This window comes from Terrapene carolina, unplaced genomic scaffold (genome assembly GCF_002925995.2).
Source record: "Terrapene carolina triunguis isolate 2854851 unplaced genomic scaffold, T_m_triunguis-2.0 Scaffold130, whole genome shotgun sequence".
NCBI classification, from domain to species: Eukaryota; Metazoa; Chordata; order Testudines; family Emydidae; genus Terrapene; species Terrapene triunguis.
In genome coordinates, this window is record NW_020664481.1 from 6,796,827 (window position 1) to 6,822,089 (window position 25,263).

General features: G+C 42.2%; 2 protein-coding genes across 2 annotated transcripts in view; both read right to left on the reverse strand.

Moving 5' to 3' along the window:
- The window catches only part of SLC17A9 (solute carrier family 17 member 9), a 32,273-nt gene extending 21,086 nt beyond the window's left edge, over positions 1–11,187 (reverse strand). Inside the window, exon 1 of the mRNA XM_024194710.3 lies at positions 10,956–11,187. Within this exon, the coding sequence (XP_024050478.2) occupies positions 10,956–11,113 (158 nt within the window). The 5' untranslated portion in view covers positions 11,114–11,187. The remainder of the gene's footprint in view (positions 1–10,955) is intronic.
- Positions 11,188–16,334: 5,147 nt separating this feature from the next.
- On the reverse strand, positions 16,335–24,926 carry GID8 (GID complex subunit 8 homolog). Its single transcript, XM_024194714.3, has 5 exons — positions 24,858–24,926; positions 23,955–24,084; positions 21,646–21,842; positions 20,730–20,927; positions 16,335–19,318 (listed from the first exon to the last, which is right to left on the reverse strand). The coding sequence occupies exons 2-5, from the start codon at positions 24,070–24,072 to the stop codon at positions 19,145–19,147; spliced, it is 687 nt and encodes a 228-aa protein (XP_024050482.1). The 5' UTR covers positions 24,073–24,084; positions 24,858–24,926; the 3' UTR covers positions 16,335–19,144.
- Positions 24,927–25,263: the final 337 nt, after the last annotated feature.

Genomic DNA, 25,263 nt, shown 5'->3' on the forward strand with positions numbered 1-25,263 from the left:
CCTGGCTAATTTAACAAACAGCGACTGTAACAGATGCTCTTAAAACGCCCTTCAGAGGTTATGTTAAAAGGAGACATTACAGCAGTGGAAGTTTAATTCACCCCGAAGGCAAAAATATCCTTTTTTTTTTTTTTCACCTGCAAATGGAAACGCCCTCCCCCACCATCCTCAGTGGTCCGGTGTTACTTGGGAACTCTCGGCCGGAAACGGCCCTGACCTAGTTTTGTTTAATGTGCTCAGCTGGTCCCAGTAAAACTAAAAATGCAGGTGTGCAAATTCTGAACCTTTGGGCTGACCTAAGAAAGGCAGAGGAGTCAGGCCGGGTCTATCAAACATGATGCTTTTAACTCACATTATTTTAATTTGTGATGTAAAATGTTATGAAAAGTTCTTGACATTTTTTTCTGTTCTTCCTTATGATTAAGGCTACATTTTAGTCTTGGGTATTTTTAGTAAAAGTCATGGACAGGTCACGGGCAGTAAACAAAAATTCACAGCCCGTGACCTTGTACTATATACTCCTGACTAGATCTTGCGGCCCAGGTGGTGCTGCGGGTGCTCTGGGGGACACGGTCCGAGGGAGCAGCCTGGGACCCCTGCTGGTGCTGGGGGGGTGGGTTGGCGGGACTGGCAGCCTCCCTACTCGGCCCCTTGCGGCACTCCCCGGAAGTGGCAAAATGTCCCTCCCTCCCTCAGCTCATAGCTCCACATGCTGCCCCCACCCCAAGCGCCGGCTCTGCAGCTCCCATTGGCCGGGAACTGTGGCCAATGGGAGCTGCGGGGGTGGTGCCTACAGGTAGAGGCAGTGCGTGGAGCTAGGAGCTGAGGGAGGGACATGTCGCTGCTTCCGGGGAGTTCCCCGAGGTAAGCGCCGCCGGGAGTCCTCACCCCCGCACACACCCGTCCCCCCCAACACTGAGCTCCCTAGCCCTGAGCCCCCTCCCATATCCCAACTCCTGTTGCTGGGGTCAGTGGCCCGAGACTGCCCTAGCAGCAGCCGCTGCAGAAGTCCTGAATGTCCTGGAAAGTCATGGAATCCTTGACTTCTTTGACCTCCATGACAAACTCACAGCCTTACTTATGATCAGAAAAGAGGCCTGATTCCCTCCTGGTGGGAAAGAGGACTGAGCAAAGGGGATGTAAGATGCTACCATGCTGAGGCAGCACACGGGTGTGAATGTGTGCGTGGAGGTGCAAGCCAAGAGAGACTCAAGCCCACTAAGTTCAATTGTTCTTTATAATATTGCCTGGCACTGCTTGATCCTGTGGGTCTTTGCAGTGGCAAGTACAGAGGCCCAGATCCTCAAAGGAAATGAAAAGGAAACTCCGACTGAGGGTAAATATTTTTTGCTGGAGGAAGATACCACCTCCTGGCCCTTGACTTCAATGAAATTTAGGAGCCTACATACCTTTGAGGATCTGTTTGCAGTGTTGTTTTAGCCGTGTTGATCCCAGGATGTGAGCAAGACAAAGGGCGGGGGAGGTAATACCTTTTACTGGACCAACTTCTGTTGGTGGAAGGGACCAGCTTTGGAGCTTCATCACAGAGCTCTTCTTCAGGTCTGGGGAAGCTAACCAGAGTGTCTGAGCTAAATACAAGTTGGGACAGATTGTTAAGCATCAAGGGTTCACGCGTGCTGTAAGAGACCACTTAAATGAAGTGGGCAATTAAGGGTTAGCAGGCAGAGGTGTTACAAATTGTTATAATGAGCCATAAAACCAGTCCATGGTTTTTAGTGTCCTGCGGAGTTATGCATTTCAGTTCCCAGGCCTGTGTTTTGAAAGTGTTGTGCAGGTTTCTTTTGAGGATGAGGACTGAGAGGTCGCTTTGGGAAAAGTGTTTGACCACGGGTGAGAGGGTATTTTTGCCTTTTATCATTTTTCTGTGTGAGTTCATTTGAGAGCGTAGTGAGTGTCTGGGCCAAAGTCCTTACGCCCTAATACAAGTGTGAATAGAAGGCAGGCACATACGAGTCAAGTAAGGCTAGGTGCTAGTGCCCCTCAAACTCAAAGCAGTCAATGGATATGCTCCCTTGGCTCCAATGCTTTACATCAGGCCTCCAACAGAGAAGGGGCTTACGCCTTGTATCAAATCAATATACACCTCTACCTCGATATAACGCTGTCCTCAGGAGCCAAAAAATCTTACCGTGTTATAGGTGAAACTGCGTTGTATCGAACTTGCTTTGATCCACCGGAGTGCGCAGCCCCGCCCTCCCGGAGCACTGCTTTACCGGGTTATATCCAAATTCGTGTTATATCAGGTCACGTTATATCGGGGTAGAGGTGTAGTATCATTTTTACACCTTCATTTCACTGATGTCCATGATTTCACAAGGCAGTGGGAGAGTCAGGCCCAGGATGTTGACAGGGAGTGGCTGGGTCTAGAGAGACAGGAGTGTGTTTGATCGTCAACAGGCAGAGGAGTTGCTTAACTGACACTCCCATTCGGTGTGACTCCTACAGAAGTAACTGGGTTGCTGCACAGGCGGTGCTCTCATTAACACTGAATCAGGTTCCCCTTACCTTGTGCATATACATGTAACACGCTGCACCCACACTGTGTAGGATCAAGGCCTACAGCATTTTAAGTATGGGTAGAAGAAGAGAGGGAAGACAGTGGTGTGGTTAAAGCACTAGCCTGGGATTCAAGACCATTGCTTCAATTCCCAGCTCTGTCACAGACCCTTTATGCCCCCTTTGGCAAGCCACTTAATCTCTCAGTTTCCTATGGAGATAATAAGCCTTCCTTTGTCTGTCTTGTCTTTTTAGATGGTGAGCATTTTGGGGCAGGGACTATCACTTACTGTGTGGCTGCACGGTGCTTTGCATAATGCTACCCTAATCTTGCTTGCAGTCTTTAGGCTCTATTATAATAAAAATAATAAATAATATACAGAAACCACAACAACCGGGGTGATCGGAAAACAGAAAATGTTTTTCTCCCCACCTGGTTTTTGACAAAATTTCTATGGAAATTTTCCGATGAGCTTTAGTTTTTAATTCTTTTTTTTAAAGGGTGGCAGATTATTTCACATGGCCTGAATATTCTCTTTGATTACTATTCTGTTCTATTTATTTCTATTGTTTTGATTTTTTTAAAAGTCTAGCTATAGCTATAAGCATAAACCAAGTGGAGAAACATGAAGAGACTCCACAACAGTACAAGCTTCTTAGGCGGCATTTCCAGCCAGAAAATCTACTAAAACAATGCTAAATGTCACATATAAGCACTAGGTGCCCACATCCACACCAAACCATTGAAAGAATTAATCCTGTGCAAGGATACTGGCGCGCTTACATCAGAGGAAAGAGCCTCAGTTGCGGAAGCATTTTTCCCTAATTATAGTTACCATTGTAACTGCAGATGAGTCACTGGTCTGCCTAGCTCAAAACAACAACAGACAAGGTTATTAGGCAAGTCTTTACAGATATTGGGGTGGGGGGAGGAAATATATGACCCTCTCTCTCAAGAACTAAATATTAATAAATAAAAATATTTTGCATGTCTATAACACACTCAATCTGAGCTCAATATGCTTTACTGGGTGAGGTTCTGTGGCCTGCAGTGAGCAGGAGGTCAGATGGTCCCTTCTGGCCTTAAAGTCTATGAGATGTTAATAAATTCAACCTGATAACCTCCCTCATGAAGGGAGAAAACATAATCTGTCTGTTACTGATATGGAAACTGAGTCACAAAAACACAGGTCTAAGTGACTTGCTCAAAATTCCATATAGCAGTGGCCAAGCTGGGAACGAACTCAATTTCCTGATGTCTAGTCCTAATGCTTTGTTGAGTTTTCAGTCCCAGTCTCTCTTCAGGAGCCTATTAGGTGTTCTCCACTCCCTGGAGACTTGGGATCAAGAACTAGTCCCGCTGACTATGGGCTGGGAGCTCTGGAGAGACAATAGGCCAGATTCTCAGCTGTCATACGGGGCTCTCCAATCTCCATAATCAGGGGTTCTCAAACTGGGGGTTGTGACCTCTCAGGTGGTCGCAACATTATTACATGGAGGTTGCAAGGTGTCAGCCTCCACCCCCAAAACCCGCTTCACCTCCAGCATTTATAATAGTGTATAATATAAAAAATTGTGTTTTTAATTTATAAAGGGGGTGGCACTCAGAGGCTTGCTATGTGAAAGGGGCCACGCATACAAAAGTTTGAGAACTGAGACTAGCAGCTGTCCCTCAGCAAAACAAGTGGAAGATATGTCTGCTCCTGCAGGGAACTGTCTGTTTGACAAAGCCCTGGCTGGGATGATTTAGTTGGGAATTGGTCCTGCTTTGAGCAGGGGGTTGGACTAGATGACCTCCTGAGGTCCCTTCCAACCCTGAGATTCTATGATTCTATGAACTGAATACACATCAGCTCTCAAACTAATGCTCCGCCTTCTCTTACCTGCACAAAAGCTTCACAACCCTCCAAGCTACACAGGAAATCATAAAGATGAAATAGAAACCTGTGGTTCCATCCCTTTCCCGCAGTATCTAGGGCACATGTGTGTGATGGGGGAAGTTCATTACCTAGAAAGTAACCTTTGTTTTATCAAGCACTAGTCAACACTGGGACACACCTATAATTAGCTCCTGTGTTTGAGCCACAGTAATCCACGTAGGCTTGGGTGTGGTTTGTTTATTCTGACAACCCTCAGACAGCTGTATCTGACGCTGTCAATTTTTTTTCTTGTACAGCAGTGTTGAGCTCCATGTCTCCATCAAAGTCGACGCAGCTGTCTGGCTGTTCACTGCAGCTCTGCTTTGAAGTGTCCCTGGGTAACAATCCCCGGGGACTGTGCTCGTACAAGCTGAATCGCTCAGGTGAAAGCAAATATCGCTCTCTAAAATTTTGTATCCGTTGAGGACGGTTATAACTAATTTCCTAGGATGCTGCAGAGCCCCCAAAGGCAAAATAAATAAATAACCTAAGCCTCACTCTAGCCCAGGGAAAGCCAGCAGCAGAGTGTTCCTTTATTTGCAATGTGTTTTCACACTGGAGGAATTTCTCCAGTAGCTGCCACAGAGCAAATATTTGTTCAACTTCATTTCTCTTGACTCAGTCTTACCCCTTTCCCCCAATTGGTGATTCTGTCTGTTTACAGCCGTTTCGGCTGACTTTTCAAATGGATTCGCTGGAGCTCAAGCTATCATTAGATTTTAGTTTAATGCTGGCTTGCAGGCTGGAATGAGGATGGTCAAATATGCGTGTATTTTAAGGAGGGATACGGGAGATGTTCAGACAGCAAGGCTAAGAACAGTCTCATCCAACTACATGGCCAGTAGCCCCAGCCGTTTGTTGTTGTTTTTCTAAAGGGAGTTTCCTATGGTAGGAAGAAGTTATAGGTTCATATCCTGGTCCCTGTTAATGCTGTTTTGTGTGGCTCCAGACAAAGGCGGGTAGCGACAGTGAACCTGCACTCTGGTGATTCTACACTGGGGCAATGGTCCATAGGGGCCACTGCAGACAGACAGCATGTTAGGGCAGTGCTCAGAACTACCTTGTGGCAGCTCTGGAATAGGAGAGGTGCAAGCTGCCTTCTCCCTGTTTCTGACGAATCCACCCCAGTGTCTCTGTAGCTCAGTCTCCTTCTCTTTAAAAAAGGGACAAGAATGCTCCTTCCCTCGTCAAGTGCTGTGAGGTCTTGGGATGCAGGTGGCTGCCTGTGCGCACAGTGTTGTCACACACCTCATGCACGTCTTCACAGGGACTAAAGCAAGAGTGTTGTTAGCCCAGAATTAGACTTGGCTGCTGCAGGTTTTCACTGCACAGAAACTTACCAGAGAATTCCCTTTCCTGCTCTGGGGTCTCAGAACATCAGGTGTTCTGCTGCAGTCAACGGCAATTAAGGAAGTACTTCAAAATCCTAGCCCCCTCCTGTATCATAGGTCACTTTATTTTTTCTTCACTGGCTGCTGAAAGTGTCAGAGCCATAACCCTGTTTCCAGTCATGTTTGATAATCCTCCCTGCTTTATTGTCCTATTCCTGTGAGTTTTTGCAGCTTATCTGTCCATTGCTTTAATTTACAGCATGTTTGTGGCAACTTTTGATGTGAAGTAAACACAGCACAGTCACACACATAAGACTGTACGGAAGCAAGTTAAATCAGAGATCCTGCCAAGGGGGTGGGGTAGTTATTTTTAACTCCGCTTGAGGGTTGTCTTCCCTGCATTTGTTTTTTCTCAAAAAATGACTGCTCCCCACCATTGAAAATCCAAGTGCTTCTTTGTGTTCTACCCTTCCCTGCCCTGTGCCTGCCTTGCCTAATTAGATTGTAAGCTCTTCAATACCTGGACCGGCTACTGCTTTGCTTGTGCAGGGCCTAACACAATGGGGCCCCATTCTTGGTTGGCCTGTAGGCACTGCCATAACAAACACGATTAATAACTGTCGAGAGAGAGAGAATCCCTTTTTCCCCCTGATTGCAACGTGTCAGACACCAGCTGACACCTTATGATCTGTAGCCATCAAAGGTAGCTTTGATTTTTCAAACCAATCAGCTAATAACCAACTAGAATGACCTAGAGGGGAGGGTTTTTTCCCACGGGGAAGACAAGTTTGTTTACTTCATGCATCTCTCCTGAGCATGGATTTCCTTAGCAGAGCCACAGATGGCAACAAGCACCGTTTAGCAAGAGCAACTTTCTGTTCATTCCCTCTTTTCATATTTTGCTTTTGGCAGAATAAAGATAGAATTTGATTCTAGCCAGTAGTATGAGCAGAAAAAAAACTACTAAATCAGCCTGGAGGAGGTGGAAAGGTGCAACTGTAATCACACACACACATGCTGATCACAGAAACAGAGAAATAACACTTGACAATGCTGAATAACCACAACTGGCAGCTGGTTTCTTGATTACACCTCCTCAAATAAAGGGGTCTTAGCAAGTATGTTATTTAATAATAAGATGAGTGACTCGTACAGTAAAAGAAACTAATGGGGCTTGAATTGTGATCGTCAGAAAGCTGTGAACAGAATAGTGTAGTCCGTGGGATTGGGCACAGGACTAGCAGTTAAGTGACCTGGGGACAGATTCCAGCCCATCACAGCCCCTTTACACTTCCTCTGCAGAAAGCAACTGCTCTAGCTTATACCATGGAGCACACTGGCCCCTGGTGTAGCTCAGAATCTAGAAGGCATACGGGCCTCAATCCCCACTGAGTCTTTTGTGCTGCACCACCTGAGAGGCACAGCCCAGAATCTGCCCCCTAGATTCCACCTTCTGACCCTGGATCTGCCCATGACTTTGTGTGTGACGTTGGGCAAGGCATTTCACTTCTCTGTGCCTTAGTTTCCCATCTGTAAACTGGAGATGGTGATATTTACATACCTCCTGGGGACCCTTGCTTGTAAAGCACTGAGATCTATGGATGAAAAGTGCTCTCCAAGTGCTAGGTTTTATTAGTTAATTTATTATTGTTGTTACTCAAAGTAGGGTGACCAGATGTCCCGATTTTATAGGGTCAGCCCGATTTTTGGGTCTTTTTCTTATATAGGCTCTTATTACCCCCTACCCCCGTCCCGATTTTTCACACTTGCTGTCTGGTCACCCTAACTCAAAGTAGCAAAGAGTACTGTGGCACCTTATAGACTAACAGACGTATTGGAGCATGAGCTTTCGTGGGTGACCAGACAGCACGAAAGCTCATGCTCCGATACATCTGTTAGTCTATAAGGTGCCACAGGACTCTTTGCTGCTTTTACAGATCCAGACTAACACGGCTACCCCTCTGATACCTAACTCAAAGTGACATCCTTTTCCTGTACAGTTATTCAAGCACCCTACCTAATCAGAATTTTTTGAGTGTTGTTCCTTGGAAGAGAAGGGATGGTATGGGATAATGGAACCACTGGAGAGTTCCTTGAAAGTTTGGGAATGGCAGCTGGAGAGGATAAGATAAGATGTGTGGGTGAAGGGAAAGTGAAAAGTGAGCTGAAGAAATGGAGAATAGAGGAAGCAGAATAAACCAGGGAGAACAAAGACAGAAAAACAAACGTGCAACAATAAGTGGTTATCTGTCTCACTGCACCAAAGGGGCATGGAGGATCTGGAAGGCTGCCTGGCGTGTCTTTTGTTTCTGTGTGAAAATGGATTCTGTCATTTCTCCATATTGATGAATCCTTGTTTCTGTAACAGTAGCTCATTAGCTTGAATGAAGGGTAAAGTAAAGTTCATCTGGAAATACTGATATTTATTTATGCCTATTATTTTAAAATATACAATTGATTAGAAAGCATCCATCTGCTCAGATAGTTAGCTTATATAACTGCACAAACCTGCCACTCACCTGCTGTGTGACCATAGGCAAATCACTTCCTTTTTCTGTACCTGTATTTCCCTTCCCACTCTTTGACAGTCTTGTTCACGGGGGAAGAGACCTGATTTCTATGTTTGCATGTGTGGTGCATAACACAATAGGGCTTGGATTCTAGCTGGAGCCTCTATGTGCAACAGCAGTACAAATGATAATCTTATTGACATTTCCATTTTCCTCCGTCCTGTTCCTTCATAAGGTTTGGTAGAACCACTTGTTGATAGAGCCAGTTGGACACAGGACTGGCAGCAACTAGATTTTCATCAAAAATTAGGGGTTCATCAATCTTTTTTTTTTTTGGAAGAAATCTGTAATGAAATCTGCCAACATTTCCCTTTGCAGCAGTGGGGCACATTCTCTCGCCTTTTTTTTTTAAACTTTCCCTCCACCCTTTTCTAATGGGAAAAAGAAAACAAATCAGAGAAGCACAGGTGGGGGGGGGGGCACAAATTTGAAACAAAGTTTTTCCCAAATGAAACTTTCATTTAGATTTTTGTATATTGGCCCATCTACCCTCTCTCTCTCCCCAGAAACAAGTGAAAAATGTTGACCACTACAAAACCTGTACTTTGGTTTAAAAAAAATTACAACCAGCTCTACAGATTGCAACTTCTCTTAAATTAGACTGTAAACTCTTTGGGGCTGCATGTCTAGCCTTTACTCTCTGCTTATACAGAGTGCAGCACTGTGCAGCTCCAATTCTGCTTGGAGTGTCTGGGTCAGGCCACAACATAAATGATCGCTAAGAACATTAGTTAAAAATGACTGCTAACTTTTCATCAGCATAGTTTTCAATGCAAATCAATAAAAAAAAAAAATCAAATAAGTTTTCACAGATTGATTTTACTTTTTTACCACCTCTCCTGGGGGTCTTATCCAAAGCCCACAAAATCCACTGGATTCATTGGCTTCAATGGGTAGTTGATCAGAAGACTTTCTCTAACATGTGTTGTGGTGGTGATGGGAGGTTCTGGGCTACAGCCACACTTGGGAGACTAGAGGATCAAGATCAGTCTCATCAGCCATCGATGTAATGGTTATTTGTTATGAAGCACATATCATTTTAAAGAATTCTTGCCATGATGAGCTTTCAGTTTTGCAAGGCTTCTGCCAATTAGTCACAGTCCTTATCTATCCCCATCTCCCAACCATTTCACCAACATTAACCAATTAATTCCTGACAGCACCCTTATGCATTATTAGAGTGGCTGCAAACTGAAGCCTAAAGGTTAAGTGATTTGCCCGAGGCCAGAGAGAAGAGTCAGTTTTAGAGAGATTAAAAACTGATAATTCTTAGGTTCCTACAGAACACAAGACAACCCTGAATTTACACATGCCACCACTCTCAAAGGCAGTACATTTTGGCTTAATAACCTGGAGATTCGGCTATCCTCAGAAAACATCAATTTGTTATTTGTATTGTGGTAGCGCCAAGAGGCACCAATCAGGAATTGGGACCCCATCATCGTACTAAGCACAGTACTCATGTGTAATGAAAATGGGAAGTGTAGCAATTTTACACGTGTCACCCAATCACATAGCATGTGCCATAGACTTGTACAACTAAGTTTATACACAAGGTTTGAGCCTGTTTTCAATATTACATTTACACACACAGTGGAGAATACAAAATGAGCTAGGAATCATACCCGGATCAATTCAGATTAAAATAAAATCACATACACTGCTGCACCCTCTAATAGTTAAGACTGGGCAGATAAACCATTTTAGAATATGATTTTTCACAATGCACATTGTATTTGGTAACCTCAACTATTACTATATGCATCATACTGATAATCAGCATAAAGGCAGCGTGGATGCACATTTTTGGCTGAAAAAATGTTTTTTTAAAGTCTTAATTATTGAACTTGGAAAAACTATTACTGAGTAATCTAGCTACCTTTAATCTTAATTAGTTATTATCTACAGTGCAAACATAACTGCTGAGACCTTTTGATAAAAAGCTCTTAATGTTTCAAATGGCATGTTTGAATAACCAACTACAGGGCAGATACAAGCTCAATTGTCTTGCATTTAAAAAAAGTGTTTTGTATTTTATGTAGTGGTTACCTTTTCTTTCTCTGCGGTGCAGTTTTGTGCTATTGTTCTTATTAAAACAGTCCTGATTGGAATAGCACAGATTTACAAGGAAGACGGTTTGTACAGTATCTATCTATATGCGGGTTCTTCTTTGGTCCTCATTACCATAGTATCACTTCATAGTCTTAATGTAATTATCCTCACAACACCCCTGTGACGTCAGGAAGTGCTGTTATCTATTTTACAGCTGGAAAACTGAGACACGACGAGATTAAGTAATTTGCCGGAGGGTCCACAGGAAGTTTGTGGCAAAGCAATGCATTGAACTCAGCTCTCCTTGTGTCCCAGCCCAGGATGGATCCCCAACCACTGGACCATCCTTACAAAACGACACACAAGTACTCCTGTTCTTTTTGCGGATACAGACTAACACGGCTGCTACTCTGAAACAGTCATTCAGACACTCTCAAGTGTTTTATCTACAGATTAAAGAGCCATTAAACAGGAAAGAAAACTCTGCATATTAAAACTACATAGCAGGGGTTTGTGCACAAGGAAAAGAATAAAAATATTTATAATGACAAACTGTATAGTCTTACCTGGACCAATAGGCATCCACAGTCCCATCTTTTTTCGTGCCTTCCTTATATGTCTTCTTTACAGGCTGCTGCTGCTGGTAGTGGTGGCTATGATGATGTAGCGAGACCAGGTCAGAACTATATACCTGAACACCATTCCTACCGATACTTGAAGCCATTCAGTATTTTTTTTACAAAAGGGTGACGACTCACTAAGTAAAATGACACGGATAGACCGTGCGGTTGTGGCACTTATTGCAAGGATGCGGGAGTGATTGCAAAAAGGGCAGACAGCAATGACAGGAAAAATCCCCAGAACAGGGTTACATTTCCCACTCTCCTAGAAGGTGCTTGCTTAAAGGAAAGATGCAAAGCCAGGCTCAGTCACAGGGAGTGAATGCAATGCCTGCCTGTCACCGCAGCCCTGCCTCTTACTTTGCGAAAGCCGAGCGGATCTGGTTTGGGATTCAGAGGGGGAGTTTGTCTCTTTGCAATACAAAGTCCACGTGTCAGTTTTCAACTTCTCTTCCTGTTGGAGCTTTTCCAGGAAGCAAGTCTGGCAGCGGCTAGTGCAGACTGCGATCCGCCCGGGGGGAAATTTACAAGCTGGATTGAGCTTCCAACGTTGTGCAGCGGGCCGGAACGCACTGTAAAAAGATTTAGCCCCAGGGTACCAGAACCACGGCCGAGTTTGAATGGGTCCACTAAGGGATGATGATAAGCAGCGCTGCAACCAATTCACCCCCTTCAACTCTTCCAGCCAGAGATGACGTGGTACAGGGTAGTAGAAGAACAGAAGAATTCCTTTTGCATCTCACTTGAATCAGTTGCAAGTAGTGTTGCTATTAATACTGGAGTCCGACTGTTTTATTCCTCCCGTGTGGACCGGGTCTCTGTATTTGTACCAACGAGAACCAAGGCGCCTTGTTAATACCAGACCACGGTGCAGCTACATTGCTCAGGGGCGTTGCCGGCTGGAGGGAGAGGCAGGATAGAGTCCTAGACCTAGACCTTTTTCTCTTAGCATCTATAAACCTTTCCCCATGCGGTGTGGAGAAGGGGCGAAAGGGGAGAACCGCACTCCCAGGGACAAACAAACTATTTTTATTATTTGGAATATGATACAAGTGGGCTGGGCCGTTGCAGAGATGGCAGTGGAAGTGGCCCAACCAGAATGGAAAACTTAACAAGTGTGTGGGTGTGTGTATTGATCACAAATGCACCTGCATTTGTGATCAATATAAAAGCAGGGGCAGAGAGCCACTTGTTAGTTTTTCCTTACTTTCAGTTTCCTGGCGGTCCCCTACGCAGAATGCTTGGTCTGAAACCGGTTTCCCTGTAACTCACAAAATGGAAGCAATGGGAAAATGGGAAAATCCTGCCGCTGTACACCCAGCTCTGGGCCAAGCCTGCTTTTCACGTTCCCACTCTGTGCTTTAACAGTAACTTTAGTGCAAGTCTGTGTGTGGACATCCTTTTTTCTGCATCAAAGTGGGAAAAGTCAATTTAGATAAAGCTGGTTTGCTAAATGGGTGCTGGTTTGGTCAGTTCAGGAGAGGTAGCATAGTCTAATGGAGAGGGCACTGCCCAGAAACATGGGTTTTACTCTGCCATGGGTGTGCTGGGTGACCTTAAGCAAATCATTTCACCTCCTTCGTGCACAATGCTTTGAGACATTAAAGTATTACTTCATATGTTTAAGGGTATCAAAATCTGGCCTTCCAATTGTAATCTTTTTTTTGGGGGGGGGGGGGGGGGAGGGCAGGGAATTGTCTGTAAAACAAAAAGCATGTTGGAACATACATAAATAATCTCTCCTACCCCTTCTACCCATACTATATTTAATCCTGTGTCCTTACAGGCCCATTAACTCCTGCTTGAGTCAAGCACACTCAACTCTAAAAAGCAAATATTAGGATAAAGGGATAATGAAGATAAGTATTGAGACTTTTTCCCCACTTCATGCATTTTAAAGGTGTGTACTCCCCTGTCCCCACAAATTACTGTAGATCTACACACTTGCAATTCTTTGCATTTGGTAAAAACAGGTTAAAGTGAGGCTTTTTGATTTGAATAAAGCATGTGTATAAACCCAGAGACACCCATTTTAATGCCTCCCGCTCCATACTTTTTCAGGCCAGGCACTCAGCTCTAGTTGGTTTTCAGAACTTCTACTCTCATAGTATATATATCAAGGCAAGAAGGGAACACTGAGCAATGAGAGAGCCCTGTTCTCTCCCTTACTGCCTCCTACATAATCTTACTAATTTTCAGCAAATAAACATACATATAAACACCTCAGCACAAAGGACAGTTTTTTAAAAAAGGAACAGAGCAGATAACATGGTGCAGAGAGCTGTGGGAAGAGGGGAGGTTCTCTCACCCCTGGTTTCATGCCTCTGCTCTCCCATCTTCTGTCCAGTTTTTGTGGTGGAGGGGTAGTAATTAGCCCAGTTTCCTCTTTCATGTCCCACTTCAGAACACCTATAAATCTCAGCAACACTAACTCCTCAGTGTGTTTGCCCCTATGCAACTGCACTGTTCCCCACATCACTTGCTTACACTAATGAACCTCCAGTAGGTTTGTCATCTGGAACTTTCTGGAACAAGATGTCCATCTCTACAGCGTGCAGAGGAAAAAGATAGCTAACAATATTGTAGAGCTGAGTCCGACTTTGAGATCTGGGAAGATTCTACAGTCAGGGTTCAGGCACAACACTTGGATAGGAACACATGAAAGGTGGGTCTCCCATGAACTTACCAAAGCCATACTTAAAATTTAATTCTTGGAGGTGAAAATACTGAGACAAGGGATGGACTCTTTTGAGCTTCAGGAAGGATTCTGACATAGTACCACGTATTAGGGTATGGCACTGATGGAGAAAACTAATCAAAAATATTGACTTGGGAACAGCAGATGGCAATTAAGGGAGAGAAGGAATGCAGTGTTGACTATTGAGTCCAGCCCTCAACACTATTGACCTTATTTCACAGCTTATTTGACCACAAAATAAAAGCTGACAACTGTGCAAATAAGCCAGGATGCAGCTGCCCGTGCGCACTTCACTTTGAAACCTGGTCCTCCTTATTGTGTTTTCATTTCCAGAAGAGGGAGCCATAACTTGGTAAAAAGATGTCAGGAGTTAGATCAATAAGATATTAGGAACACAGAATTTAATATATAATGTTAAAGGGGGTATCTGGAGGCTGTATAGTTGAGAATTAAATTCTAGGAGGGAAAAAAATGAAGGTAGACACCAGACATTTTCTGTAAGTGTCAAACGCAAAATGGAGAGCATAAAGTAAACTTAGGAAAGTAATAAGGGAGTTTAGGAAATACTTTATGGGTAAGGCAGAGTGACAAAAGCAATAATAGTTCCAGGGGGGTTGGGAAATGTTAGAGCTAGATAAGTACTTACACAGGAAACAAAGTACAAACAGCAAACATGTAAGTGGACAGACCACTGCAGGACTTGGGAAGCATTGCCTCAGAAATAAGATGGCAGAAAAAAACATTAGCCCCTATTCATTTAGGCACTTTTATGGCCCCTGGCACTATGGGATCAGAGAATCTAGTTTACCCCATACACAAGAAAACATCAGCTATTGCTTTGTTCAGCGTCTTCTAACAACCTTATTAGCAACAAAATTTTGTTCATATTGTACATATTCCATCCTGTCCTCCTTTTTAAACGCACAGCTGTACGTGTTTTCCAGTGAATACCTGATTTAACCTTGCTGATACGTGAGAAGCAGTTTTGCTTTCAAAGTAAGCAGGGCCTATGTTCCTAAGGTAGAAGGACTAGAAGAGAAAATACAAAGTTAGCTAAAGGCCAACTTATGGCCTAGGCCACAAACCCATGGAAGAAGAAACCCTCCCTTACACTGCTGCACATCTTGCTGAACTCAGAGCTTTGACGCTCTTACAAATAAATGGGAGGGTGGGAGCATTTCTTAGATAAATACGACTTCACATCCCAGTACTCTCAATCTAGCACTACTTAGAAATATTACATCACTTACAAGCCTGATTTTCATCAAGATCTCAGCTTAGTTTCCCTTTTGGGCACTTTTGAGAATGCAAATAATTGTAGGTAGGACTATGTCTAATTTCTTATCTGCCAGGTTTTCTTCCCTCTCTTATCCCTACAATGAACCTCTTCTGTTGGAGCAGAAAAATATGCTCTATTTGACAACTACACAGCTTACTGTATTTTCTCTTTTATGCTGCTTTTTATGATATTTAGGAAAACTGCAAGGGAAAGGGGGTAGATACAAGGCAGGCAAAGAGGACAAAATATATCCACTCTACACCAAGTGAAAGCTTATATTAATACTTGAGGACAAGGTGTACACTTTAAGATTACATTTACAATCCAATATAGTCCATATCAGAAGAGCATATAGAACAATTTAATTGTAACATTTTAAAGCTTTTATGAATTGCAGTATTATGCATTTTTTCTTTTTCTCCCAACCGTGACCTGGAAATAGCATTCTGTTTCTTAAAAGCACGAGGCAACGATGATCTAGATACACATATCCTGGATCACACTCTTACTAAATTTAAAACCTTTCATTAAAAAGTTGGGTATTAAGGTATTGTAAAGAAGTTGAGCAACACATAGCTCTAGTACTCAAGCAATCCTGTTCAACGTTTCTTAACTTGCACTCTTAAATGCGCAAACCAGAGGGATATTTACAACTTAAGCAACAACAAAAAACAAAAATACCCTGGGATAGTGTAATTAACATGTTTTACATTTGTGCCTAGCTTACATGTACTGGAAAAAAAGTTCTGCCTGCTTGCTGCATCGTTTCCTTATGTGGTTTTACAGCAAGTGGTATCCTGTTTAAAAAAAGTTGAGTACACTCAATTCTACATAACTTTTAAAAACTTCACCTCAGTCGGCTTTCCAGATAGCTTCCTTGTACTTAAACATATTACCTATATACATTTGTGTCTCAAAAAATTCCAAATAAAAATTATAGTGTCTACTAGTTTCTATGTAATAGCCAGTTCCCAGCCAGTAATATGCAAGATTAAAACAGTTCTGTAAACAGTATTCTCTGGGGGAGAAGAGTTTTTTCAGTACTTCACCCATATGTAAATCCACTATTTGCTCCCCCATCATAGAAAACTATTGTATAACAGCAGAAAGCAAAAGTTTACCTTTCCATATTTGACTGGCAAAATGGAATAATGGGAACAGCCAAGAGGCAGAAACAATTAAGTAGGTAATCATCATGAAAATATGGGAAGTTTATATCCTAATCAGAATACACTTAAGATATATTTACAAAGCAGAATATTTTACATCCTGACTGTGTTCACATCACTAATAAAGCAAATCTTCTTTCAACAAAGGAAAGGATGTGCTAGGGATATGAAAACCACACATTTACTATAGTAGTTTGCCACCAGTGAGCTTAGAACAGATCATAGTTAGATGCTGCCATGTCATTCATACACAAAGAAATCTATCTTTGTACCATTTTGTTATGTGAAGTGGAACAAAACAATATATTTACACTAGCAGCAAACTGATCAAAGTGGTATTTAATGTTACTTGTTAAAGTGGTTATCTAACAATGATGGATATAACAAAATCCATTAATTAGTAGTCACCAAATAAGACATTTCTCATGCATGACAAAAATTCATTCATGTACTCAGGTCTGCGTTTACTGTGCACAGTATTTCCATAAGTTATGTTTCACAGCCCCTACCATTCAAGAGTATTTCAGAGTATATATTATATTTGTATATGCAAATTATATACACGAATATAAAGATCCCTAAGAGTACCATTATGAATATCTTTATGCTTTCTGTAAAATGCATAGCTTTTGAATATTTTCTTGCAATTAAAGACTTTACAGATTAAAGCTGTTTATCAATGTGGTATATTAATAAAAACAAACTCAAATAATCCTTTACTAAAATGTTATATTTCAACCTCTTAGAAAACATCTTATTTTTAATGGGGAAAAAAAAAAAAAAGCAATCTATGCACTTCGCCCAAAGACTATATGGAATTAATGCAGCATTCTAAAAGTATGGTGAACTCTTCAACCAGGTCTGTAATATCGCATTTCTCATAGAGAAAAATGCTAGTCATGCCACAAAAATTCACCACTTTCCACTTCCTCCTGGAAAAGCTTCAGATGAGGATCAGCACAAAAAGTGTCAGACTGGAGGAAAAGTTGATCAGTTGTTCATGAAGGAATCAGAGCAAAACAGTTTAATTTCTGCAGTTTGTTATTAAACAAAATTACACTAACCATATAGATTGCAAATTAAAATAATATACTTTAAAAACCAGCAACTGACTGAAAACAATATTTATCTTCTCAGTTCAGGTAAATTGTTAGAATAACCAACGAGGGTGAAATAAAGCCAGCTCATTATTGCAGGTGGTGGCCAATGACAGTTCATTACAGTTTTGTATGAATTACAAGAGTTGCGTATGGTGAAAGTCTCAGGATGTCAAATAAAACCATCAGTAGTAAAATGGGACAGATCAGTCTCTTGTTTTATATCCATCACCTAGACTAACCTTGGCACCGAGGTATCTCTATAGCTGCTTAGGAGACAACTGTCTCCCCCAGAAAATAGCTACACACAAGTAAACTGTTCACAGTAACGCAATCAGGAACAGATTTTGTTATTCTCTAAGTCATGTCTCTGCAAAGCTTTTACGTTTAATGCATAAGTATTCCAGAAAATTAAGTGGAAACTAAGTAGTTTCAATCTGCAGGGTAATAGTTACCAGACTAGGATATCCAAAGTATCTGATGGGTAGGGTGTAAATTGCCAGTGCACTGTGATACTATGCTATTTCCTCCACCAAACTGGTCTTTGTTCAGCAGTTTTGTAATAACTCAGCGTATGGGTTTTAAAGATCTAGATCTCAATTTGGCAAGGTCAGTACATGGTACTACCAGATATACCAGTATGAAGTAATGTAAGATTAAGTCATACATCCAGCAAAACCGCCTACACCCAGAAGATTACAATCTGGTGACCAAGAAAATCAGGGCCTCATGTGTAAGCATTATAATGTTTCTAACAGGAGTGGAACAGCCAACAAACAATAGCACAGCTGTGAAGATGAACTGCATCTCTTCAGAAAGATATGAAGTCACTGGGATTAGGGAAAAGGGTTTTGTAACGTCACTGCTCCATTCATCCAAGGCGTAATATGCCAAAAGAATGGTTACCACTAGCACACTACAAACTATGCCACCCACCCACCTCCAAATCCTGCAAGCTATTCCACAAAGGCAGACCCTGCGTGAGGGTGGACACTTGCAAAAAAGTCTATGATTCCCGCCTTCCCTCGTATCACCGAGGAGACTTCAGCTAACCAAGCCGCACACAAGTGGCCATTAAGGGTGTAGTAACCAGCTGGCATCACTGCAGTGACTAGAGGTGGAAGTTTAACATAAGGGAAAAAAATCCCTGAATAATCAAAAACAAAACCCTATTTAAATATATGATTTAATGTCTTATTTCAGGAGGCCATTTTGGTCATTCTTGAAATGAAAAAGAAACTTTTATTTCCAGCAATACTACTTGTGAAAAGATGGGTCATTGATCCACTGTGAACATAGCTCTCACCATATAAATAAAGCACCAGAGTCAGAAACAAGGAAAAAAAGTCCTTAAATTATGATTTACAAGTTTATACACTATTTCCTATGCAAAAGGTTGGCCGTACAGTAAGAAAGTTTTAGATGAAAACTTGACCAGTTGTTAGTTTTAAAGGGAAATGCATATCTTGCTATAACTTAACATAAGGTAGAAAATATTCACTGATCTATATACATTTCAAATGAGAGAGAGTTAAACTTAACTGAATAGTTAACCCCATTTAACTCACTGGCCACTAAACTAAGCATCAGTAGCCAATTAGAAACCTTGAGCACTGTACTTTAAAATGCCATTTTTTTCTTTCCTGTCTAATTGAATTTTTTAAAAATGTATGATAGTGCATAGCCTAAATCAGACTTTCAAAGAGATACAGCGCCTTTCAATGCAGTTTTCTCAGCATTTAAAAGGGACTTTTCTCCCTTTAAATAAGATGTTCGTTGAAAAAAATCTGAATTGTTGAGTTCTGTACTGTAGTAAAAATATTTCAGTCACAGACTGATATAAATGTATACTGTGCAGTACTAAGATTTCTTGGTGTCCATCTGCACACAATTTACTTGGGTTCCTCAATTGTCCCCTTGCTGAGGTCTGTCATTTTGGGATATTTTACTTTCTTCTGGTCCAGTTCATTCTGAGCCCACAGAAGTAGTTTCAGTAATTTAGCCAACTTGGGTGTTGACTCGCGATTTTCATAGTCTAGAACAGCTTGGTTAACTTCGCTCCATACCTGGAAAAGAAATATTGAACTTAGAGTAGTGATTATATATATTAACTGAAGGAGAATGTCCTGCAGAGTTTATGAATTCCTCCGAGTACAAGTCAGAAAAAGCAGAGCTTAAATACCTCACTGGTCTCACATTACACTGAAAACAAGTAAGAGGAGTTGAGGATTTGGCCTTTTAAACCCTCTCCCACACCATTACAGCAGTGCCACAAGGTGTTAAATCTGCCTTAAGGCAGCAGCTGAGGATTGTTCAACTGGCATAAGGCTACCATGCCAGCCCCTCCTGGCCCACCCAGCGCAAAGAAAGTTGAAGAGTGAGGATGAGGAGATAAGGCCAGAATGCAATGTGCTCCAGGGATCCTGGGGATGGAGCAACCACTGGGGACCATAATCCACCAGTACAAGTTAGAGCAAATTAACCACATAGAAGATTACCTTGCGGTATTTTTTTGCCTCTCCAAAAGTTCAAGATAAAAATTCTGCTCTGAAGTTCCACTACCAGTTTGTGCAATAACAGCCATTTTTTCCCAGAATATAAGATTAAACAATTCTATAAAAATAGTGTAGGGGAGAACATAGTTCTCTTGATATCCATCCCATAAGGAAGTCTACAATTGCCTTCCTTTCCCTACATAGAGCAATTCTAATGCACAACACCAGAAAGCACAAGTTTACCTTTCCTATTCTATTAGCAGCCTTCAGGATCAGGAAGGGCGTGGGAGGAGAAACAGCAAGATGAAATTAAGCCATTTTAGCTTCTCAAAACCCCTGCATGTAGGAAGCACTGTTCTGATGCGTCTAGGATCTACCCCAATGTGTTACAGTTTTTAGCCTAAGCAAAATCAAGCAGCAATTAAAGTTATGCTGTATTACCTAAATCTAACTATAAAAAGGAGTTCCAGATTTAAAAAAAAAACAAAAAAACAGAAGGGATAGTGGCAGCAGTTGAGGGACACAGTTGGAAAAAAAGATAAAATGAGTATATCCAAGTAATATTAAAAAAAACTAAGAGAGCAATTTTGATTTGCACTTAGAAGTGGATAGGAAGCCAGTAAAAAGGAAATATGCTCCTGTTTCCTAGAGCAAGACAGCATCATTCTGAACACCTTGAAGTTTACACAGCATGGAGATTAGGAAGAGCATAAAAGAGGAAACTGCAGTAGTTTATACTGTATCAAAAGATGGATAAAGCAAGCCCATAGTTTCACAAATAGGGGATGTTTTACATTACAAAAGTTCTTGTGTGTTCTAAAAATATTGCTGTTAAATTATAACAGAAGTCTCAGCTTTAGAAATACTTCTGTTCTCCATACCAGTTTATAAATATTTAGTAATTATGTAAAAAATATTGTAATATTAGCTATCCACAAGGATAAACAAAAGTGAAAAGAGCTTTCATTTGAGCATACATTACCTTCTGTCTCTGCATCATGTTGAGCAAGTCTCCAAAGGGCGATTCTTCAGGATTATCAAAGGCAAGCAATGCCAGCGTGCGCTCCATTTCTGTCAAGCATTCTCTGCTCTCCTCTCCTTGTTCTGCCAATTGAGTCTGAGCAAATTCCAGGGCTGCCTCTGTCTCACGCTGCCGAATCAGTTCAATCAAATGCTGCTGCTATATACGTGAGGAACAAAGCAAGATTAGTCAATAGAGTCTAACACATTAAACATCACTTACACCTCTAGGTATTCCATTTCTTCTCCTATATATTAAGTAGCAAAGCCGTACTAAATCAGTATTTTGTCAGTACTAAAATTCAAAAATACATACTTGTTAGACTAATAGAAGTACAGTTAATCCTATTTTTCCAATTGATTTTGGAGCCATTTAAAACCTGGAAGATAGGTTTTTAAGTAGTGGTTCTCAAACTTTTGTACTGGTGACCCCTTTCACATACCAAGCCTTTGAGTGCAATCCCCCTTATAAATTAAAAACACCTTTTAATATGTTTAACACCATTATAAATGCTGGAGGCAAAGCGGGGTTTGGGGTGGAGGCTGTCAGCTCACGACCCCCCGTGTAATAACTTCGTGACCCACTGAGGGGTCCTGACCCCCAGTTTGAGAACCCCTGTTTTAAAGAAACTTTATAACTGCTGCTAGAAGACATGACTAACCATCAGCAATTTGGGAGTTTATAAATCATAGGTAAGATGAATAATAAATACAAACTAAAAATACTCTTTAAAATGCTACTGCATTCCATGCCATAAAGTAAGAAATAGACAGTTAAAATCACATCACGCACCACATTAGTGAATGCTTGCAATTACATCTTTTCTTCAGTCTCCAAACAATTCTAGATACAAAACAAACTAATCACTGGATCTTACCTGCAAATGAAAGTAAAGGTATCGGTTTGTATCTAACAATTCTGGATGGAGACTATTAATCAATGCAATTGCTTCTTGAATCTGTCCTTTCAGTATCATTTCTCGAATTTTTATCCTTTCATCCAGAGTCTCTAGATCAACACTGGGCTCAATTCCAGACTCCATCCGAAACTTCTCTGCTGCCTCTTTAAAACCCTCTGAAATATAAACACATTTCATCTCTGAATTCTATTTAATAAGCTATATAGAATAGTACAGATTTATCAAACCTGTATACTTCCAATTGACTTATATGGATCTGAAACATAGCAGCCTGGAGGCATTTCATATATGTTGCTAACAGGAACTACTGGGCATAAGATGATTTTATTTTCTCATTAATAGGGATGTATTATTGAGGACTGGCCTGGAGAGGACTGAAGTCATCATCAGTCACCACCAGCAGCACTTTTTGGTCACACAGTTGGCCTCGAAAATAAAGTCCCTGCACATTGAGCCCTGAAAATCAGATTTGAGATCAGGAGGGGACACTGCATGGCTATACACTGGCTGGGCTGCACCAGATCAGTAATAACCCTGCGGAGCTTTTAGACACCTTGAGTAAAGCCACCATGTGGCTATTGACATTCCATGCTATGGACCCTGGCTGTCTAAACATGTTGTTGTTTTCTGAATTTCTATTTAATAAACCAAGTTAAGAGGATATACTAAGATGTCCACGCAATCCTATTTGGAATCTTTTCAATGAAGCAGGCATTTTTGTAAATACACCTCTACCCCAATATAATGCTGTCCTCGGGAGCCCAAAAAAATCTTACCGCGTTATAGGTGAAACCACGTTATATCGAACTTGCTTTGATCCACCAGAGTGCGCAGCCCCGCCCACCTGGAGCGCTGCTTTACCGCGTTATATCCGAATTCGAGTTATATCGGGTCGCGTTATATCGAGGTAGAGGTGTACAAGATCATGATTGAAAATATATGAACTTACAGGTTTCTCCGAAAGGCTGATTTAAATAAGTTGCACAATTCTAGAAAAACTTCACATTTAATTCTCTCTAAATTCATCAAGTTCCTATCCCTTCTATAAAAGTCTATATTTAACTGCATGCAAAGAGAAAAAAGGTACAAAACAAAATTTTACTAGGAAGGATTCAAGTTTAGCATTGACCCCATGATTGGAACTCTGTTGTCTGGTATATTTGGGCCTGGTTATTCTTTTGCAGGAAAGACCATAGCAAAAAATTACATTCATCTGGTGTATAAATAGTTTTACCCATTTTATAATTAGCATAAACATGAGCGAGTCTGAACTCCCGTCTGCATACCACATGAAGGCTCTTTTCATCAGAAAAAGAGTCACAGAACTGAACAGACACTCTACTTTCATACATATACACAAACAATTTATGACATGGTCACTCTAGTGCATCTCCCATTGCTCAGGTTCCAGCTGCACATGGACACAAACGGGGTGCATGCTTGATGAATATGAACATCTCTACTATGGTGCACTTGGCCATGAAAATTAATGTATATCGCCAAAGGACAATTTTTGAGGGGTTTCTGGTATCTCTTAAGTTGCAGTTTCTGGATGCCTAGCACATTAAATATTCTGGTCTTCCTGAGGTGTTTTGAGGACACTATGTCCTCATAATTAGTCTGATCTTTCAACCAAATTAGTTGAAGTTGGTTTCTGATAATTTCTCCTGCTCTGTGATGAAAAAAAGAGCGCACACAGCTTGTTCAATGCTGTCCAGATTACATTAGTAGAAGCCATCACACATTCCCAATTTAAGGAAAATAGTGTAATAAAAGATGTGATATTAAGCTCAGTGCAATTTTGGGTAACAGTGTTCCAAACCAGAAATGCCACAAGGGAAATATATTTTTAGCAGAAAAGCTAAGATTAAGACAGAAAGGAGATATATATTGGGTAAAACCTGTAGAGGCTATATAATCAAAGTCAACAAAGTTTGGTTCTCTAATGTTTTACTTAGCAAAAATAATGTGTTGCTAACAGAGTGTGGGTGATACAAATTCAGTATTGCCTTTGTAGTGTTTTTCCTTTACCCAATTTATAACTATTTTTATTAAATAATTATCATCAACTATATTTTCTGTGAATTCTAGAAAAAATATTTTCTAGAAATCACAGAAAATACAGGCAATAGTGATATCTATTAGTATCAACCATTTAATAGCTCATTCTAGTAAGAATGAATGTTATTGATTAAAATAAATGGCAGATGATCTAAAAAGAGACCAACCTACTAAATGTAATACTAGCATCCATTGCTCACTGTTACCTGTAACAAGGTAGTTCATGATCAGGCGATTCATATCAGCTCTTTGGATGTGCAAGTTATTGAGTTTTTCCATCCATTCATCTTTTGTGATTTCATCAGGTTTTTCTGCATAACTCATTCTGGATTTTCACTATAAGGAATGAAAAGTATCTTACTTGGCACAAATACCAGCAGGTGAAAGAAAAGTTAAGTCTAACTTGCCTACAAGAACTGTGGGACCAGCTCGGTTATTAATACCTTCTTTGCTGGTTCAATAAAGATTGTTGGCTAAACAAAAAGTTATTGAATGGAGAACTGAACTCTTTTTTGGAGATCAGCCACTGTAACAGAAACCGACCCACATACATCACCACACAGCCCTGCCCCCATACATACACCCCGCGCCCAGCACGCGGCCCCCCACCCCATATACATACAACAGACGCCACCATACACACGCTCAGCTCCATACACATACCATGCACCGAATCAGCCTCCCTGAGGGGGCTCACAGCCCGTCTCTCACACAGGCTGGCCGGGCCTTATCCCCCACCCCTCACGAGGGGCCGTGAGCCGGTCGGGTCTCGGGGGGCCCGGCTCGGTGCAGGGCTTTACGGTACCACCTCCAAGACGCTGAAGGCTTCTTCGGCCCTGCCAAGCGCGCGCGCTCCTCATCTGCTCCCCCAGCCCCGATGCTCCCGTGGGGACGGGCCCGGCCTCCTGGGCTCTGCGAGGACTAGAGCCGCTTCTTCCGCCACCTAACCCCCCAGGGCCCCGAAACCCCTCCTCAGCCTCTGCCCTGGCCGGGCTCTAGCCCCCCTTGCCGGGCCCGGCGCACCGCGCCTGCCGCTCCCACCCCCAGGCTCCGCTCCGCGCCGCCCCCCGAGCGAGGGCCCCAGGCAAGGCCCACAGGCGCCATCTTACCGAACGAGCCACTGCTGCCGGCCCCGGTGCGCGGACCCAAACCCCACTCCGCCTCCTCGCTCAGCCGGGACTCTGCGCGCAACTCTCGTCTCGCGAGAACTGGCCTCCCAGCCAATCACCGGCCGGAGCTGGCGAGCGGCACGCACCATAGAGATGGGGGAAGAGGAAACCCAGAAAAGACCTAGAGAGGAAAGCACCATAGAGATTACGGAAGACCTAGTCGGCGAAGTACCATAGAGACTGCGGGAGGGAGGCCTCGGCTCTGCTAACCAGCCTGGAAGCGGTGGAGAAAATTAGCATGGACGTGCGGCAGGCCGCGTCCCCTCTCTCTTCCCTCCCCTGAGCCCTGCCCACCCGTGCGGTAGAGACAAGGCCGGCGCTATAGGGCGCGCTCAGGGCTCCCCAG